General features: G+C 43.4%; 1 protein-coding gene across 2 annotated transcripts in view; it reads left to right on the top strand.

Annotated features, from left to right (window-relative positions):
- The first annotated feature begins 7,902 nt into the window (after positions 1–7,902).
- The window catches only part of spns2 (SPNS lysolipid transporter 2, sphingosine-1-phosphate), a 63,884-nt gene continuing 51,559 nt past the window's right edge, over positions 7,903–20,227 (top strand). The window contains exon 1 of one of the 2 annotated variants that reach the window (XM_056396870.1): positions 7,903–8,445. In XM_056396870.1, the coding sequence (XP_056252845.1) occupies positions 8,214–8,445 (232 nt within the window). In that variant the 5' untranslated portion in view covers positions 7,903–8,213. The remainder of the gene's footprint in view (positions 8,446–20,227) is intronic. The other variant, XM_056396871.1, reaches the window with a different exon arrangement.

Below are 20,227 nucleotides of genomic sequence, written 5' to 3'. Positions count from 1 at the left end.
CACATCATGGAGCTACAGATACACGACTTCCATTCTCTACTCTCTAGTATTTACTATGACAGCGGCTGGAAAATCCATCATAATTCTGTGTTCACTCCCCATCTCAGTGGTGCTGCCCCGAACATGAGTCAAAGCTCTGACTGTATGTTGTGCTCAAAAATATTGAACAAAAAAGTCTAGTCTCTCTATTTTCTCCATGTTTATTAATTCATTTATTTATTTTTTGAGTGTGTCCACAAGATGGCGCAGCTGCGTCACTGTAAGAAAGGCTATCAGGAGGATCAGGTGACGGGGCCGTAACACGAGCACAGCACACACTGAAGTTAGCAGTTTTTCACTTCTGCACATGCATGACCCCAAAAATAACTCATTAACCATTTCTCCCCGACGTTAGAGGGTCCCCTCGTAAAACGGACACGGCTGCCTCTCACAGCTGTCTGTGTGTTGTGTTGGCGTGTTCAACAACCATGCGAGTGTCTGCCTTTGACATTTTGCTCTCCAGTGGAGTGTTTACTTTGGATATTCACTGAACCCTAAACTGTGAGAGTGAGTCTGTGACCCCTGCCGAGTTCATGGAACACGATAGGTGGTGACCCTCGTCATCTTAAGCTCGGCTGCTCTTGTCAGAGACGATCGCAGACCAGGCAAACGGGACATATTCACGTAGCCCAGTATGACAGCGGCCTGTCAATCCATGTCTAAAGCGTTCAGACAGCTGTTGCAGAAGTGTCTAACATCCCCTGGCAAATCCTAACAGCTGCATGTCATTGCGTGTTGGCGTTGTTTTGTTCTGGAGTAAACCGCACAGGGAGGTCAGAGGTCATTGCTCTTGTCACTCTCAGGTACAAGGTCATGCAGTAATTGGGCTGCACTGTCATCATATCATTGATTAGTCTCAATAGCTGCTGCAGAGACTGAAGTGGAATCTTGTAGCAGAATTAATTTGCTGATTCATGACATTAATTTTTTTGTCCAAATATTTCCCATAAAAGCTGAAGCTGTTGACTGAACTTGACATTGACAGATAGATGAAAGCTGCAGGTCAAGGACGCGGAGCCATTGTTAAGGGTTTCATTGCTTTATCGTGGAATTCACTGGTACTTCCTTTTGTTTTTGAACATCTCAGCCTTAAGTTGTAATTTTCCAGAAGTGATGTGATTACTCAGTATGCTGAGGGAATAGACTGGGCAGCAGGACATGTATGTGGAATAACAAGCAAGCACACACGCACACTCAAAGGTATGTGGAAAACATTTCAGAGGTAACAGTTCAACCTGCAATTAAAACACAATAGGTATTGTGCACCATGTTTCTGAGCACTTTATCTGCATACCTCTCCGTTTCCCCTGTCGACCCTGGCTGCACAGGAAACTGTCACAATGGCTAATAAATTGTCCAGGCCGATCAATGAGGGAGCAAGGCGGAGAGCGGATACAGTCAGTGTTTACTCAGGGATGGCGAACATTTTTAGTCGTGAAAACAGACTATGTTTTTGGGACGTAGTGAAATAACACGCAACATGGGAGCAGTCCATAATCAGAACGCGGTCCTGATATCAATAATAACCACAAAATGGCTCATGTGCATCACACATATTTATTGTAAGAGAAGAGAGAGGTTTGTGGTGTTATAGATTAGCTGCGGAAAAACGATAAGAGTCAGAGCACATTTGTGGGTGTGATGTTGCACTCTTTCCTTATCGCCAGTAAACTGCTGCGGTGACATGACATCATGTAGAGGAAGAGCCTCCTTCGCCCTCTGGACGGCCCCTTATTTGGACAATTACATCATATGGGGCCTTCCTGTCTTTACACCTCAGCTAATAAGGGCAAATATATGTCTCTGTTTAGAGTTACCTCTACAAAATACACAGCTCTGTGTGTATTTGATGATGCACAAATGAAATGTGTTGATTGGACTGTGGGTGAAATTTCACACAGGCATGCACAGATGCAAGATTTTTTTTTTTATTGCTGGCGTTAATTAACACAGTGGTTTAGTGATTGTAAATGCAACTAAGCCAGTTGCAGTCAAAGGATCAAATGTTACTGGGAGAAAAATAACACAGTGGAAAAAAATGTGTTATTTCCATCCTGCTATGAAAAATGTGTTTGATATTTTTAGGTAATACTTCAACAAAGTGAAGGATTCTTCCTGTTTGTGTATGATTAACTTTATATTAGGCTGTAAAGCAAACCAATCAAGCTTTTTCTGACTGTCATGCCAGTGACTTTGTCTGGAGCAGCGAGCACAAATGTGGACTGCAACGGAAATGCAGCCAAATCTGAGGTTTGGCCTATAATGGCATATGCACATTCTGGTCCTATGTATTTAGCATTCCTGTTTCGGAGGCTTGCTGGCCACTGGGCTGGAGAGAGCTGATTCACAGACACAGCCACGGCAATGGGGTAATTACAAAGAGCCATGCAGCCTATAAATATGAGCCACAGCATCAGGCAGATCTGCAAGTTAGTCTCAGCCACATAGTAGCTCAAATTTCACCAATTAGGCAAAGCTTGATGCAAGTTTTTCGGCTGCATGAAGAATGCAGTTGGAGGGGAATTATTCAAACAAAAAAAAAAGGCCGACATGATGATATTGAGGCAGACAGTGGAGTCAGAGCTGGTTTTACCTCCCAGACAGATCAACTGAGACTGATGACCCAGGACCAAGTAGTCCAGCTTGGATGGAGCTGTCGAATAAATAATTAAATGAGCAGATAAGAGACGCCGTCTCTTGCCCCTGAACACTATATTTAGTTGCTGCTCTCTCTCTGCCTCCTGCTGCTTCTCTGTACAGTATAGCCCCCCCAGATAAGACTTCCATGGAGTGGAGACATCAGCCCAGATCTATTCAAATCCTCAGCTGCTCCTCTACCAGGCAGTCTGTTGCTTGAGTTTGGAAGTGTGCACAGCAGGAGGTGGGTGGGTGGGAGCGAGGTAGCTCCAAGCAAGCTACTGTCAGGCACAGAGGTCAGGAGGTCACAGTGGACGAGGAAAGGTCAGAATGGCAGAGCCCACACCTCGAGATCGACCCGAGCCGAGACGGCTCCGTCTCCAAAAACAAATGTATGTGAAGAGAGCGGATGTCGGGTGGTCCAGAGCCACCTGATGTCAGTGAAGGCAGCGTGCTCACACCGTCTCAAACATGTGTTGATGATAACAGCTTAGTCTTAACAAGGTCTCTTGTTGGGCACATGCAAATATTTAGGAAATTTGACATTATGGTATTGAAAGGGAGGCTGTGTTAATACTTGGATACTACATGAATGGACTCTCTTCTACTTACTGGCCTGTGTGAAACGAGTCCAGTTAGATGCTTCATTGCCTGATCACTGAGTCAGCCAGTTCTACCAGTTGTATGAATTGATGACATGCATCACACAGAAATGAACTAGAACATTTCTCCTCCAAGAATGCACTCCAATTGAATTTGTTGAGCTGAAACGGAAGCCAGAGAAGTGAGTATACAGAGTGATATAACGATGAACTACAAATGACTCCATAGTATTTGAAGAGAAACATCAGAATTAGAATTACACACATTTTAGTTTTTATCAGGAGGAGGCAGGACTCGAAGGAAAACAAGTGATGGATTTGCTCTTTAGATTTGTTCAGTCCAGTTTCAGTGTCTACCTGATGGATGCAACCAAAAATGTGACATTTGTATTTTTAAGGGATTAAAACCATACATGACTTTAATCGTCATGTACCGAAACACAAAGGAGAGAACACAAACACAAATGTACAGCTGGTTGTTTCTTTTCTTACCTGAACCAAACACGGAGAGGCTCTTTAAAGTGTACAGTATACAGTACATGTACTGTACAGCACATAGTGTTCTCAGGGAAACTGGGACACTTGGTCCGTGGTGCAGGAAAAGGAAACGTATCTAATTTAACTGGATGTAAATTTGGCTGATCGGAGGAACAATAGGAGAACCACAAACTAGCAGTGTGATTCCTGTGTTTGAAAGTTTCTTTGATTGACTTTAATTGCTTAATGTTTTGTTAATTTATTTCACTTGAATACCAGAGCCATGTTTGATATAAGAAAAATGTAAAAGATAGAGAATATAAAATAGTTATTTACATAAATTAAAAAGCGACAATCAGATGAAATCACCCTCACTATCAATTACACACAGTGAAGATGACTCTGAGACTCTGTGTGCAGCTTTTGGAGGAAAGAATTGAAGAGCAGAACTGTGGGAAGGATTACCAAGATAACCACAAACAGAACCAGTTTTACACTCATGTAACTGCCTGGACAAGTTAAACAGGAGCTGAGATAATATTCTGACTCTATTACTGACCTGAAATAGTTTACTTGATCAATTTTGTTTATTACAGCAAAACCATGAGAAACATGCTGAACACGCTGCGGGTTCTTGGGCCAAAAGAGGTGGAGACATTTGTACCAGAGCTACAGCTGATAGACACACGTGTCAGTGGGACATTTAAACTTTACTGGCAGACTCATGGTAGAACGCAGAGAGCGTCAGCTTTATCGTCCTGTGGGCACTGGGCCTAGCGATTAGCAGGTTATCTCCCATCCTGCACTGGAGGCTTTGCCCTGAGCTGAGACAGGAAGGAAAGCTGGGGCAGTGACTCAGTGGCCCCAGGCCACATAGTAGAATAATGCGAGAGATAGGTCCAGGTCCTCCGAGCCACTCTGCACGATGGAAAAACACACAGGATCCCACAGACATGAGCCGCATATCAAACACATCCCAAAGAAAGGGGAGGGGAGGAGGGGGCTCCAGAGAGGGAGACAGGAACAACTGTTTACTGGGGCTCCCGCCTCAGCCCCTCCACATCAGACCACTGGCTGGCTTGGCTCTCGTCTCTTTTCCTGCATCCTCTTATCCTGGATGTCAGTCTGCAGCGTTACAAAAGCAATTCTTGTCAGTATCACTTGATCATTTTCTGCGGAGCCTGCCAGGCTGCGCTGTTTGCATCATACTTTCCAGATTCGAACAGAGGGGGTTTTCAGACATCAAAGTTATTGGGAAGTAAGTGGATAATTGCTTTGAAAGTAGTTCTGCGAAACAAATGCGTGGACGGGCTTTAGGTTTTAGTCGCAGAGCTTTCTCATTCCAATCTAGATAAAACAATACAGGTCAACTAAGTGCATGTGAATGCATTCAGACCTCAGCTCTGATGCCCTGCACAGCAGAGGCCAAGCCAGGATCCAGCCTCCCTCATCTTCTACCCAGCTACCTCCCCCCAGACTTTGTTTAGCCCCTCGCTGGTTCTCTAAATCTCATCTCTGTGTGCTTGTGTCTCAGTGAGGTAGAATAAAACTTCTAGCAGGGGATGTGTGTCGCACAGTCATTAGTAGGCTACACGGTTCATCAGGGGCCCCTCTGGCTCCCGGCAAAATCAAGCTAAACTTGTCAGGACGGCCTCCTCTGCACGCCCACCTTTCACACGTACACTGAACTCTGCTCTCACATTAAATCAGCACGTCAGCTCGTCCTCTCACCTTTCTCTTCAAATCCCATCACTATGCCTCGGTCCAGACTAATAAAATCCCCTTAACGCTCCACTTTCTGTGACATACAGTCGATCATGTGCACGACGGACTAGTCTGCAACAATTAGCTGGAGATATTTCACATCCTGTCTGACAGAACACAGATGGCACCAGAAAACCATTCTGTGGACTCTCCGTCATCTCACAGCTCGCCACCGTCATTTGTTTCACAGGCTCATTTCATAAAATGTGATAGCACCGGAAATAATTAGGTGAGAATGCTTATTCATTTTTGAAATAATCAAACAACATGACGTGCAACGTTTCAGGACTCACCTTCCTCAGATATATTTAAGCCTCGGTTGTAATTAGTTGAATATAAACTGCAGCATTAATAAAGGGAGTCATATTCAAATTGTGTATGAGATCAGCAAAGAGCAAAGTCCCTGCAGCCGTTGAAAGCTTCGCATGTCTTCCTGCTGTAGACTGTGATGAAGCTGGGGGCAGTGGTGGCTGCTGAAACTGTCACAACTCTGCCAGTTGTTTTGTGTTCATCCTTTCTTAACCGAACCGGATGATTTTTTTTTTTTTCCCTGAGTTCATTCTGTAACCGCCGGGAAAACCACAGACAAACACGTCCAACAGTAGGATCCATCCAGCTTTATTCTCCTTCCACCGCAGCGCCCTGGGCAGCTCGTTGGGATGAAGATCTTTTCCAGAAAACAGTTTACAAGTAAATGTGACTTATACATTTTCATCACGGTTGCTCACACACAACAAGTTTACTCTGTCTAATTTTTTTTTTTTTTTTTTCCTTTTTAGAGCAGGAATAATTTGGTGCAAAAACTGGGTCAGAGTGATTCAGTCAGTGGTTTCATGGTTCTACTATTCTGGTGTGTGAAAAATAACTACTGCTGTTGTCTTCTGTGAAAACATCTCCCAGATGTGTGCAGTGCAGGAAACCCAGGAGACGAGCAGGAGATTGAAATTGACAAGAAGCTCGGCCCTGAGATGGAGTTAAAGTGAAGTTTTAGGTAGAATTCTCTATTTTTTTATGTCAGTGTGAAGTCAGACTTTGCTGAGTCCTAGCAGGAATTCCACAGCAGCTATTGTCTGACTGCTGAGCACATCTCCAAGGATGCTGTAAACTACAGGAGGTTGGATATCATACCTCTCCCTATCTTGTTTAATCACTAGAATGAGGATATTTCCTTAATTTTTTTACCACAGAAAATAATAAAATAAAATATCAACATGCAGTTATACAGTATAGGATGATAATACTGTATTTAATTATAAACAGATAAAAATACATGGATCCCTCTCTTGTCTCACAGTATTTTTTTTTTAATTATGTCACAGAATATTTTGGTTTTCATTACAGGGATTCATAATGAATGATTCTGATGATGTCTGATAATATTTGATGATATTTGATGACTACTGCCCCCACATGACAAGCTCAGTGGGCGTTTAGGACACACAAAAATGACTCCACTGAAACTCTCATTTCTTCTTTCTGCTTGCTTGAAAAACAGAGTTAAATAAGTGTGGACCTTTATCCATATTTAGTAATTAAAGAAAAATGATTTGACACATTGTAATTTGCAGTAATAAGTTATGCAAATTATTTTAAGTGACCTTTAAAGGTTCAGTTCTGTTTATTGTGCAATTTATCAATTCAAATGCACTTCTGTCAGAGATCAGCTGTTTGTGGTGGGAAACCAGTGTTGCTTAGTTGAACTGAAACTTTATTTGACATCTAAATGAAATGAACTCAAATGAACTCAAAAGCAATATGATCTTTTTGGTCAGTAATTAGTTATCAATTAGTCATGTTATTCATTGAGCCATGTGCAGCCCACCTCTCTGCACAAAGACACCTTTGACTTTTCATTTCATTCTGCTTCACATAAGATCCCACAGTGTTGTTTCTCATGATGCAACATCTTTGTAAGTTACACTTAATCTTAAATGAAGCATGCAGTCTTTGATTAGGGAAGCTATGGCAGTCAGTATGACAGAGTGTGTGGATATTATACTAAATCAATAAAGCTTGACATTTCAGATTCATAGGGAGGAAAAAATATATACAAATAAATCCGGAGATGTATTTAGGAGCCTTTACTAAAAATAAGAGCACACCAGAGGCGATTCAGTAGCTTCCTCTCATCTCTAAATGTGTCTGTGCAACACACTTTAGTGACCTACTTCTATCAGCCTATGCTTATTGAGTAGTAATAATAGTAATATTTTCTCCTTCAGCGGTCATCGCTCCCTTATAATTTTGATAGATGAGCATGAATAAAAAATAAATAAATAAATGCACAGAAGAATAAAGTCACACCCACCCACCCATTTCCCACCACAGTCAGCTCCTTAGAAATAACAGAGGTTTTTCCAACAGCTCTCCGGTTGTAATTCTGCTGCACAGTATCAGGTGCGTTTCCACCATTCGCTGCCGGCTTCAGGGGAGGAGTTTCACAGCCAAAAAAAAAAAAAAAAAGCTAAGGAGCGCTCAGCTCGTCCGTCACCTCACACTGTTAGAGGAATATGTTCCCGAGAAGAGCGGCTCCTGCGCTTCAACACTTGAGACAACAGTTTCACTGCGACTAATTCCAACTGAAATCACAGAGCACCGCAGAGTCTGCTCCTTGTCCAACTGTTCTCCTCTCCCTTCTCTCTCTATCTCTGTTTTTTTTTTTTTTTTTCTGCGCTGGATCTTTCGTGCCAGAAAATGTGTGTGGAGAGCGATGGATGCGAGATTGAAGGCTGCAGCAGTTCGGATGAGGTGCGCACGCTGTCGGGCAGCATGAGTCCCGGACTGAAATCCAACCCGGATCTCCACCCGTGCAAACCCGGGCAGAAATTCCGAGCCGCGCTGCTCAGATGCCGCTCACCGGCTGCTGCCGCCGGGATCCTCAGTTTTGGGAACGTCCTGAATTACATGGATAGATACACTGTAGCCGGTAAGAGACCTGATCTCTCTCTTTCTCTTAGAGCTATGTCAGAATATTGTTTTATTAATCTTTATTTATCTGAGCGGCCCCGGCACAGAGAATAGCGCAGCTTTATTTCTCTGCTGGAGTGATTTTAGATGCACTAATTGCCCGTGAGCCGCTTCGGTCCTGTGGAGCAGCTCACCTCAGAGAGACGGGCGGAACAATGGGCTTGCCCAAGCGCAGTGGACAATCTGCTAAAGCACAAGGCTGTTAGATGTTTTCATGGTTGTAGACTCTGTAGTATGTGTGTGTGTGTGTGTGTGTGTGTGTGTGTGTGTGTGTGCGTGTGTGCGCGCGCGCTGTGATTCAATCAAACTGATAACCCACACGTCCTCACTATCACTCAACAAAATTCTTGACATGAGTGGTTTTACGCGGGGCTGGTAGATAATTGCTGATTGATCAATTAGAGCGATCAGCTCTCCATCACCGAACCTGACTGCATGCTTTCACACACGGCGTTTGTGTGTGTGTGTGTGTGCGTGTGTGTGCGTGTGTGTGCGTGTGTGTGTGATGTCGCTGTGAACTCATCTGTCAGAGCAGTTTCGGCTGCTGCAGAATGAGCGACAGAGATAGAGGGAGCGTATCAGTGTGAGGAATCATTCATTAGCTCCTTGCTGTTTCTGGGAGCGACTGAGTCCAACATCTATCCGCTCTGTGCTGCAGCTCGCTGTGTGATGCTGCGATCAGGCCATGTGGTGTCCATCCTCCTCTGGTGTCCGCATTTTCCTCAGACCCGGAACATATTCTGTTGAAACTGGACACAGTGTGCAGATGTAGTGGTGGAGTGTTTTAAAATGTGGAAGGAGCGTTTGGTTTGAAGTGATTGTGGCTCAGATGAATGATTATAGAGAAGTCAGGAGATAAAGCAAATAATATTTATGTATTATAAGGTGATTAATAGATTAAAATTGTTATTCAACTAGTTCAGTGATTAGTGTCACAGCATGTTCCTGTGGGTATCAGGAAGGTCCTCTGGTAGATTTGTATTTGATTAGTTGATTATTATGGATTCTTTGTAAAGGAAAATTGCATATAACCCCTTGTTTCAATTAATAACTGTGTGCAAATAAAAGATTAAAAGATGAGTTGAATTAGACCAGATAGACATATTTAGTGAGTGGATTTTAGGCTGATTAATGGGCACTGGACTGTGGAACTGAAAGGGTTAAAAATATTGCTGCAGCATGGAGAATGAAGGGAAGTGTGTTCAGGGCGAGAGACTCCTCTGTACAAAGACATGCTTTCCTGGTTAAAGTGTAAGTTTCTGTTGGTGCACTCACTGACTTGACTTACATGATACAGTCACTCAACAGAAGCGCACTTGAAAAATCTCACCCGTTATTTGTTACATAATTATCTGACATTAATATTTCTAAAACTGATAAATCAGTAAAAAACAGTAGTGTAATTTCCTTGCGTGGCCCCGAGCAGAAAGGAGTGGCTAATGCAAACAGAACAATGTGTAGGCCGAAGTGGCCACATGCCTGTGGCTCATCATCCTGAAGGCTTCAGGTCCAGACCGTCAACTTTCAGGAGTCGAGCCACGCAGGAAGGAAGCGGTGAATGAACATTACAGTGGGGAAAGCTTTAGCTGCTCGCCCTACAGCCACACCAAGAATGTGTTGATGTACAGTGGCATATCTAATCTCAGCATCATCAAGCACCACTCGGTCACAGCAGATAAAAGCCACATCCTCATCCTCAATCATGGCTGAGTCAGTCTCCTTCTAAAGCAGCGATTTGTACTCCTGTCTGCGTACACCTCCTCACGCTTTGATCAGAGGAAACCCCTCATTAAGGGGGCTCGGAAAACAACTCTATTCTCCCCTGTCCTCTCCATCATGATCCCGCCTCAGTAATCTGCCTCGGCTCTTTACAATACCTCATGAACAGCAAGGGAGAAAATCCTCTGCAAAGCCGTTAACTTTGCTGGATGTCCGCTTGCCTGCTGTGCTGTGACAGGAGAGGAAGAGTGACTGATGTGAGATGAGGAGAAAGTGGAAGCAGGGAGACGGAAGAAAGTGCAGGATGGTGGGGTTGGGGCAGGATGGGGGGTGGGAGGGGGGGTTGTTGGTGCAGCAGCCTGGGCTAACCCTCGTGGAGAGAGGCTGCGCTCAGTGCATGTGGTGCAGAGGGTAGGTCCTTGCAACCTGAACGCTACTGGACTCCTTTGCATTATGCATGGGGGCGGCATGTGCGTCAGACAGTCACACAGAATGAGGAGGACGGGCAACCATGCACATCCAACATAACTAATACACACAGTACGAGCTGATCTGCCATTCTCTTCCATCTCTCTCTCTCTCTCTTCTCCTGCTGTGTGAGCTACGTTGCAGCAGTAATTAGATGCTGGAAGCAGCAGCAGCATCTGTGTTGGTCGCACACAGTGTGTAGTGTGTGTATTCTGCCCTGGAGCTGTGTGATATATCAATATAAAGTCATTATTGAGCTGTCGGGGAAGCCACTTATTGTAAAAACTGGACATTTGGCTTAAACGTCGTTGTTTCCTGATGCAGTTTCTGAGCTTATTAGATTCTTCTAACTGATATGAAGTATCAGTTTGTTTACTTTGCATCACCACCTCCCTCCTCCTTACGTACCCATCTCCTCTTAGCTCTCTGTCTCTTCTCGCTTCCATCCACTTCCATGCGCTCTGCTTCTCATTCAAACCCTTTCAGTAGCAGGTACCCAAACTCATGGATCTTAATGTCAATTAAGCAGGCATGAGCACACACCCACACAAAGCACACACTCACACACACACATATTAGAAAAGACTCTCCCCACCATTTGAAGAGGGGCTGAATGAGAGAGGGGAGTTGTGAGGGGAGGGGCTGGCTGCTGCAGTGGCAGGCAGGCAGAGGGAAGTGGACGCAGAATGCAGGCGGCGCCAAGCCTGAGCGATGCTGTTCCCCCCTCGACGTCAAAAGCTCTTTGTACCAACAGCCATTACTGTAGTGTGTGCGGATCACTAAAGCATTGTCACAGAGACAGAGGGTGACCATTCCTGACACCGGGGCTATTCTGCTCCACAACAATGATGGGAAAATTGCACCCAGCAATGCACATCAGCTGTGTGAAAGAGACTTGGATCTTTCTGTTAATCCCTCGTGGCAGAGGTGAAGCCACACACACACACACACACACACACACACACACATATAAACAAAACAACAGCACATACAAACTTGCACTTTATGGTTCCAACACTTTACTTATCCAAGATGATGGTAAGAACCACAAAAGAAGAGAGAGATCACAATTTCTTTTTTTTTTTTTTATGGTGAGGTTCTTTTGTTCTGGGTTCGATAGATTTACTGCCAATATGTTTTATACAAGACTTGAATATTTAATCCCTCCACTTTGTGAGGAGCGACAGCTTCAAAACAAAATAATTATATGAGAAATAAGCTGCTGCGCATAGAAAGGCATGTTTCAGATCTCAGCATGGCTCCATAGACAGACTGACAATTAAACACAATATTGGTTCATTCGAATCACAAAGCAGAAAAGTGAAGCAAATGTAATGACACTGAGTTAGTCTTCAGTCCGGGAATGAAGCTGACTGTGATGTATGTGAACTTTTTAACTTTTCCATCCCCTGAACTCCTCTTTCCACCCCTTTTAAAAACGCATTTTCTGTTTCACTGATGTCATGCGGTGTGTTCTGGGATCATCAAAGTGTTACAGGGAGTTCAGTTCAAATTTTCTGCAGTTTCCATATTTTCTATGTTGTGGAATTGGCAGACAGCGGTCTGGCTTTTGTCAGACACACTTATGAGCCAAATCCAAGTGTGAACAGGCACAGAGGAGACCACTAAGATTAAGTTTCATGAATGCTGATGAGAAGGAGAGTGTGAGTAACAGCAGTCAGCAGTGAATTGGACTCGAGGCTTCAGCTGTTCAGGCCTGATGTAGAGCTCTGCCTCAGAAGCCTGTGCTTGTTTTTTGCAAGGCAGAAACAGGGAGCGTCTGAGACATTGGAGGAGTGTCCCCATCAGGTCGATCACTCACTCACTTACTGCTCACTGCTTTTCAGAATAGCAGCGTGCGGGTAAATGAGATGGAGACCCGACCATACAAGATTGGAGTGGAGGACGGTGCAGCTGGATGAGTTACGATGCTCTGGCTGGGTCACTTGCGTCTGGCCTTTGGAAGCAGCCGTTTAACCCACAGCCACTTATATTCCATTTGCTTTTCAGAGTTCATAAGAGCTCTGAGATTTAGAGGGCCACTGCATTTAATTTAATTTGAGGTGGCTTTGAAACCTTAAATCCCGGTGTTGGTGCCACTGTAGTCCCACAGCAGACAGTCCAAGCTCCTCGACAGCTTATCATATAGAGGGGATTAAGTGTTTTTCAGAGAATATGAGGATATGTGAGGCAGACACTCAGCACTTAAAGTTATTTGCTTAGTAAGTAAGTAAACCCTGATCTGCGTTAGCTCCAGCCACCCCCCTGTGTGCCCCCAGAGTCACCCCCTCAGCCAGCAGAGGCACAACTTGTGGGGTGCTGACTGCAGCCTAATCTGTGCTGAGCAGAGATGCTGGGGAGCTGCAGATTAAAGCCTCTTCAAGATGAGTTGTCTCAGTCAAGCTGTCATTCCAGGAATGCCCCAAAACAGGGTCACATCCCATTGGACAAGTGCGAGACCCTTGCATGTGAACTTTTGGCATCTTGCTTATAGACACAGATGACAGTGTGGTAATAATCCTCTTAAGGCAAGCTCTTTGTTACCCAGTCATAAAGATGCAGCAATCCATCCAGTCCGACAGGCTATGCAGATTAATTCCTGTTAGCTTTGTCCAGTTCTTTCGTGGATACTCATTATCAGTGTCCACATAGACCTGAGGCGTTCTTCTGCATTAGCATTTTCCACTTTAAGCAACGACCGGGTAAATCCTTTACTCATTTTCTGTCCTTTACAGACGACTCCATGAAACGTCACATCCCAAAGAGCTGCTTCATGTTGGGAAGAATGTGCACCACTTTCAGTTCCACAGAGAAGTGAAGATAGTGTCGGTGTCTGTCGGGTGGAGATTTAGAAATGAATCACAATTACGAAAGTGGATAAGGGTATCGCTGCGTGACAGTTCGAGTGTAGAGTGTCTCCGTGACTTTTTTCTAGCTGCTGGTAGAAGCTCGTCGCAGCAGATCTCCTCAGTAACATGAAGTGACGGAACATGTCAGGGTTTGACATACAGGAAGTGTCTTCTCACTACTAAACCGTATGAGGGGCTGTGTGGGCCAGCGCTCGGGTTGCTTTGGGGTTTAGCCGTTGGTTGTTTCACCCTCTCTTGTTTTATAGCGTTCACATTAAAGGTCTCCAAACAACAGCAGAGGCATTAAAAAGATGGAGGGGCCTCTAGTAATTTACTTTATAGGGTTGCTGCCTCTTTCTTGCCGTGCTTTTTTCCCTCTGATGTCGAGCTGGTTTGAATTAGACAAATTGTACTGTGCAAGAAGAATCTCTCTCTCGTCTCTTTGAAAGACAGCGTCGTCACTTCAGCACGGTTTTTCGTTTCACTATATTTCAGCATTTTCCAAAAACACCGTTGACAGCAAAATATTGACACTCTTCACCAGATGTTAAACGCGAAGTCCTTTAACAATTACGTGACATCCTTCCAAGTGGACTTTTCCAGACTGGTTTCCCACAGATATCCCACTAATCTCTTTATGTCTGTATCTTAGCGTGCCATTCCCACTGCTGTGAGAAAACAGTCTGTGTGTTCTTTAGGCTCTGATTTAGCCGATGTCTGTAATAGTAACCGATGGAATTAGACGGAGCTTCTTCCTCTGCCAGTGCAGCCCCTTTCATGTGGCTACTCCAGATTTTACCACAGAGTAGACGCACTTCCCTCGCAGCAGCTCTCACCCTGTGACCCTCCAGCTATGAACGCACCATTTCATGGCCCTGCTGCTGGTCACTCTGGGGTGACTCTCTGACTCTTCCCCCCCTCCCACAGCTGTTATTTGGGCATTATCCCAACCTTGCATCCTATATCACTCATCACAGCCATGAAGCCGTTACATGTGTTGCATTCTGGAGAGGATATTTTTACTCAGTCTATAAACCAGAGGTTCTCAAATAGTGAGTGGAAGGGGAGGGGGGTGGGAGGGGCGGAGGGAGAGACGTGAGGCAAAAAGATACAGTGTGAGGTGAAAGGGACAGGTACACCCCGCTGTTCTCAAAACAATGGGAAGTTAGTTATTTAGTTTGGCGCATGGATTTGGCCCCACTCATCAGCACAGTGAGCAGTTACAGCTGCAGCAGCTCATGGAAGCAACTGAGCTACTTTAAAAGCCCAATTACTCAGTCAGACCTGAACACACGTGATATTATGTATATTTTTAGATTCAGCGTGATTTTCACTTTAGGAGGACATCATCGTATCTGATGTCCATTATGAATCAACATCCATAAATTGGCTTAGAAATCATTAAAAATGCTTCTTATAACTCCAGAACTTCACATTTTGAGATGGTCCTCTGTACATCCATGGGTGCGTCGCAGACAGGAACTGCTAATAGCTAATGCGGCATATTTTTAATGGTGCCAATTTGCCAAAATGTAAACAAATATGAGCTGAAAAATGTGGCAATGCAGCCCACAGCTTGTTCACCGACTCCGGTCTGGCTCCTGTTTACAAAATGCCACATGTCCATTTAGAAGAAAACCTCACGCCAAGTTTTTAACAAGATCTAATATCAGGCGTTTCAACATACAGTGTCTTCTCAAGCTGCCTGTTGATCTTTGACGTGGAGGAGACTGATAATCGCTGACCTCCCCTTTGTCATCAGAGGAGTATTTATGGCTGTAAGGATGTGACAGTGGTGTTTTCTGTGGTGTAAAGAGTTTGCTTTAGGATTACAGCCCCGAGATAAATATAGTTAGTTCAGTCCAAACTCCCAAACTCTATCCACCCCTTTCCAAACTCACATCCTAATTGTTAAAATTGTGCCACTCCCTTCCTGTCTCATTATCTGAGAGATTGGAGTGTTTACCTGAAGAAAGAGCTCAAATTTGTCTGTTCAGGCAGTCGACAAGATTACAGGAAGGAAGGAGGACAGATAAAAGATGTGTCGAGCACTTCGCTGTGTTTGACACACCGTCAAATAACAGTTCATCCCTGCTTGAAAAATATGTGATAGGAAAAAATTTCTTCACTCCCTGCATTCCGTTTTGATTATTACAGCAAATTTTAACAGGGAAATGTTGGAGCAGCAGTGTTGCTGAAATTAAGAATAGCCTACACTGAGAAAACAATACTAGACATTTTCAGAGTAGAACAATCAAAAAACACATAGACCATTTTTTTTTTCTTTTAGTCAGACGACTGACCTTTTCACTGCTCAGACTGCACTGTAAATTTCCCTTTCCTCCAGCCACCCCAAACACTCTGTGACATTCACGTCCATTTCAACACACACACCAAGAGAAATCTTTTTTTTTTTTTTTTAAACAGAGAGAGAAAAACACAAAAGAACACAAACAAGTCAGATTTCTGTGTTGTGAAGGTCATATTCAAATGCTCCCCTGAGCCAGGTGCTTTGGCTCAGACCACTGACACATTCGATGAAGAAATGGAAATAGAAGAAAATGCAATCTATTTCGTATCCTTGTGAAACACACAGACTCTGAATATTGATCAACACAACAGCAGCCTGGAATTTGTTACTAGTGATGAAACTGTAATGTCCAGGGAAGCAATGAAATTGGATTTTTCTCTGACACATTAACAAGTTGTTCTTGAGAGGATTGGAATCTAATATTGACCTGCTCGCAGCACAAGTTACACCCAGCGGTTGTGAAAGCAGACCTGCAGCTCACAAGTAATATTAGCTCTCAGCCCCTGGAAGCGCCCACAGCTGCTGAAATAATATTTAGAGTGCTTATTTACAGCAGCCCTATATTTGAAAAGCATTCCTTTTTGAGGGAAATGGAATCTTTCTGCCCATTTACATCTGATAGAGTAAATAGTGGAGCCTGGCAGAGGGATTATGTAATCTTTTATATCCACCAATCCGGACCTGGATAAGGGCTTGTGTGTGTTTGTGTGTTCGCTCACATTTTTGATTTCACTTGTGGAGATCCGTCGTGTTGTCAGAGCTGGATGAGGTTGCAGCTGGATTTTCATTACAGTGTTTGGCGTATGCATTACTGTGTTTGTGGGAAGAGCTGGGGGTGAATGAGGGCGCTGCCCTCTGTCAAACACTTGGATCTTCACTTGGCCAGAGGTTGAAACACACACACACACACACACACACACACACACACACACACAAACACTGACAGCCCTAGTGGGATTTTCTGCTGTAAAAGGTTCACACTTAGGGTTGAATTCCTATGAGACTGTGTCATTGATTTTGTCTTTCCAAGACGTCAGTGGTGTCGCAGGGAGAACACATATGCACACATACATTATGTGCATAAGCAGCTATTAAACTTCATGTTGGGCTACAGTCTGGCAGCATCACATTATCTTTTTATTATCCAATCAGTTCAGCCACTTGTTGAGATTCTGACATTTTTTTTCACTGCACAGCTCGATTATCAGGCAAGTAAACTTTTGCATTAGTCTATTTTGTTTCTGCACCGTGGGAAAATTTGCTTCTGAGAGAATGGCAGGTGCAGTTTAGGTGTTTGTTGTATACTGGAACGTTGGGTGGATTATTACAGCATTCTTTTGATTCCTCTGCACCATAATGTTTACTGGATGGTCCATGTTTAAATGCAGAACTCTGCAGGCAGCCTGTCACCACACCACTTCAAAAAGATCACATTTTAATCTCATGTATTTATAACACTGACCATGTAGCATTATACAATTTGGCTGAAGTGAAGGTGGTAGTTGTGGCATAAAATGCTATGGTACTTTTGCTCAGTGATGTTTGGGACAGGACTGCAGTCGTCCGTGTTGCCATTGAGGTTGTTGATGTTGTATCTGGGCAGCACAACAAAGCAAAGCTCTTGCATATTTCTCGGTATAGTTCAATGACTGACTGATACCTGTGGAAGCCCTGAGGTTGTGTTGTATGCTGCAGGTACGTGGGCTGTTCTTTAATGAAACAGGCTTGGTATGTGGAGGAATTTTACAGAGGAACAAAAAAGATGCCTCTGTGTGTTTCCCATGTCAACAAGAGCTCAAACTCACCTCACAGTCACACCTCACTGACTGACAGAGACTGTCCTCCATAGTTATGTTTTATTGTTTGGCGGCGCAGAGACGGGAGCAAAGTTGGACGACGTTGTCTGACGTGCGACAAAGTCCACATCAGGAGGAGGCGGGGATGGAGTGACAGTTCATGTGAAACCAATCAATTTATTTCTTTATTTCTTTTATCTGTGACCCTTCCTGCGTGTTTGTTATTGTAACCGTGGCGACGAAGGTCATCTAACCTTAAGGAAGTACTTGTTTAAACACAAATCATGATCATTTCCTAAACTTTACTAAACCGTCAGCATTCTATAGGTTTAACAGCATATTTATTATTGTTACCATGGCGACGCCTGCCACTGGTATGCTCCAATGGGTCTATGGGTAATGACAAATGACCCTATATGGATGTTTAGGTTGGAAGACTTGTTGGACTGAAAAAGTCATAGAGTTTTAGAAATGTGGTCACAAAGTTTTAATGTAAAATTTCCCTTCGAGACCAACAGAAGATTTAAAATGGCACCTGAGGTCATTCTTTGTAAGTTTGTGCAAAAAGACAAAATTTGGGTTTCTCAGAGTGTTTGATGAAATAGCAGAGGAAGTAATGAGATGCATATCTAATTCATGAGACAATGAAAGATGAACCTCACAGCTTTAAACCCCATAACTGGGATGAAATTGTGTTTGAAATTATAGGCTTCCACCTTAAAAGAAGACATAGTGTGAGAGTGGCATTAGTGCAGTTGCTTCTGTACATCATGGGCGATATGTGTGCAGCTGTAGAGAGGTCACCTTGACAGCATCTGAATAAAAATGTTTTATATGTCTGACTGGCTGCAGCTCTTCTGAGAATTTAAGAGGAAGAGGAAGTCCGAAGATAAAAAAGAAAATGTTTATATACATTTATAAACTTCAGGGAGTCATTATAGCATTAAAGTAGATGTTAGGGTATAGACAGTGCAGCATACACAGAGTATATAGCCAGTTATACTGGATAGAAGTGACAGATATATCCCATTAGCTGAAGTAGAGCATCTGCAGGAGTGACTGTTTTTTTTTGTTTTGACTAATTTTCATTAAAAAGTCAACTTTTATCTAAATTCGATATTTTTAAAACCTGTTCTCACCCAGATTTGTGTATTGATAAAGCAAAATAAAAGTGTCATAGATTTTAGCCATATGAGAGAGCTGGACTCCGACTAGCTCTTCGCTTTGTGGAGCCTAAGCGCTGTGATTATGCAGAGAGGATAGCTGTGCTGTAGTTGTTTGTTGCCAAATTGAGCTGAAAATAAAAATCTTCTTTTTACATTGGCTTGGGGTCATTTCTCCCCCTCTCTTTATGCAAGAAAGCACTGAGGTGTAGACAGTCAGTTTGACAGCCTGTGGACTTCTTATCGTTATGCATCACAGCTCACACTGTGGCTGAATCAATGGGAAGTCAGATGAAGCCAGAGAGAACAGAGACTTATATGGTTTATAAGTATTTAAATGAATATATTAGCAACATTTTAGAGAATTCTCCTTTATGTGTCAGTAATTAAAAATGCTTTGTGTAAATGTGTGTCATTAAGTTGACTATAGGTACAGTTTATGATAATTATGAAGTAAGTTGTTTCAGTACCCCCTGTGGTGGACTCCTCTCAACCTCATAAAAGCACAGAGACACCAGAGGAGGAAGAGAGTGAGCAGAAATGAAATCTCATTAAAAATCACTACATAATGACTTTAATCCTCCACACTGTTATGTAAAAAGCATTGGGATTACTGTGTGTTTGTGCACACACATAATCACACGTATTCCTGCACGCACACATCCACACACACACAAGAGAGAAATTTTACCGCTGCGTTCACATAACCAAACATTTTCATAAGGAACACGGCATTGTGGGTGTAAAGGCGTTTGTGCTGTATGTGTGTTTTTAGTCACGCTAACAGCTAGAGGCGAGGCAATGAAGTTTTGCAGACGTTCATGTCCGACTCATGTCCTAAAATTGTACTGTGGTGCTAATTAGCAAATGTTAGCATGCTAACACGCTAAACTAAGATGATTAACGTTGTCTGCTAAATATCAGCATCGCCAAATTGAGCATGTTACCAAGCGGACGTTAGCAATTAGCTCGAATCTCTGTGTTTTACTATGTGCAGAGTGTTACATTGCTGATATTTGACCCTCTGGTTAAGATGCCAACTGTCTGAACACTTGAGAGCTCATTATTTCATCCTGTTTCTAAGTGCTGCTTTCAAGTAGAAATTTCAGGATGCATACGTGTCAGTATGTATTGTATAAGAGGCATAAGACCTTTCTGGATCTGGTTCTTTTTTAGGGTTTAATGGTATAAGACTCAGCCAAACTGAATGTAAACCTCAGGGGAATTTTTTGTGGGTTTGTGAAAGGGACAATGTCCATATCACTTCTCTAAATACACTGTTTGAGGCTCCCTCCACGGCTCTGATTTTCTCTGGTTAATGTGGATCCTTTTCAAAATTCCACATAAATAGCACTCCTCCAGGTCCACATTCAAGGTTGAGTTCAGCTGCTGTTCAGTATTCCTGAGAGACGCTGGCGTGAACGAGTGCAGCTCA

This window comes from Seriola aureovittata, chromosome 15 (genome assembly GCF_021018895.1).
Source record: "Seriola aureovittata isolate HTS-2021-v1 ecotype China chromosome 15, ASM2101889v1, whole genome shotgun sequence".
Lineage (NCBI taxonomy): Eukaryota > Metazoa > Chordata > Actinopteri > Carangiformes > Carangidae > Seriola > Seriola aureovittata.
Note: the sequence above shows the minus strand (reverse complement) of the source record. Positions and strands in the feature narration are given on the sequence as shown.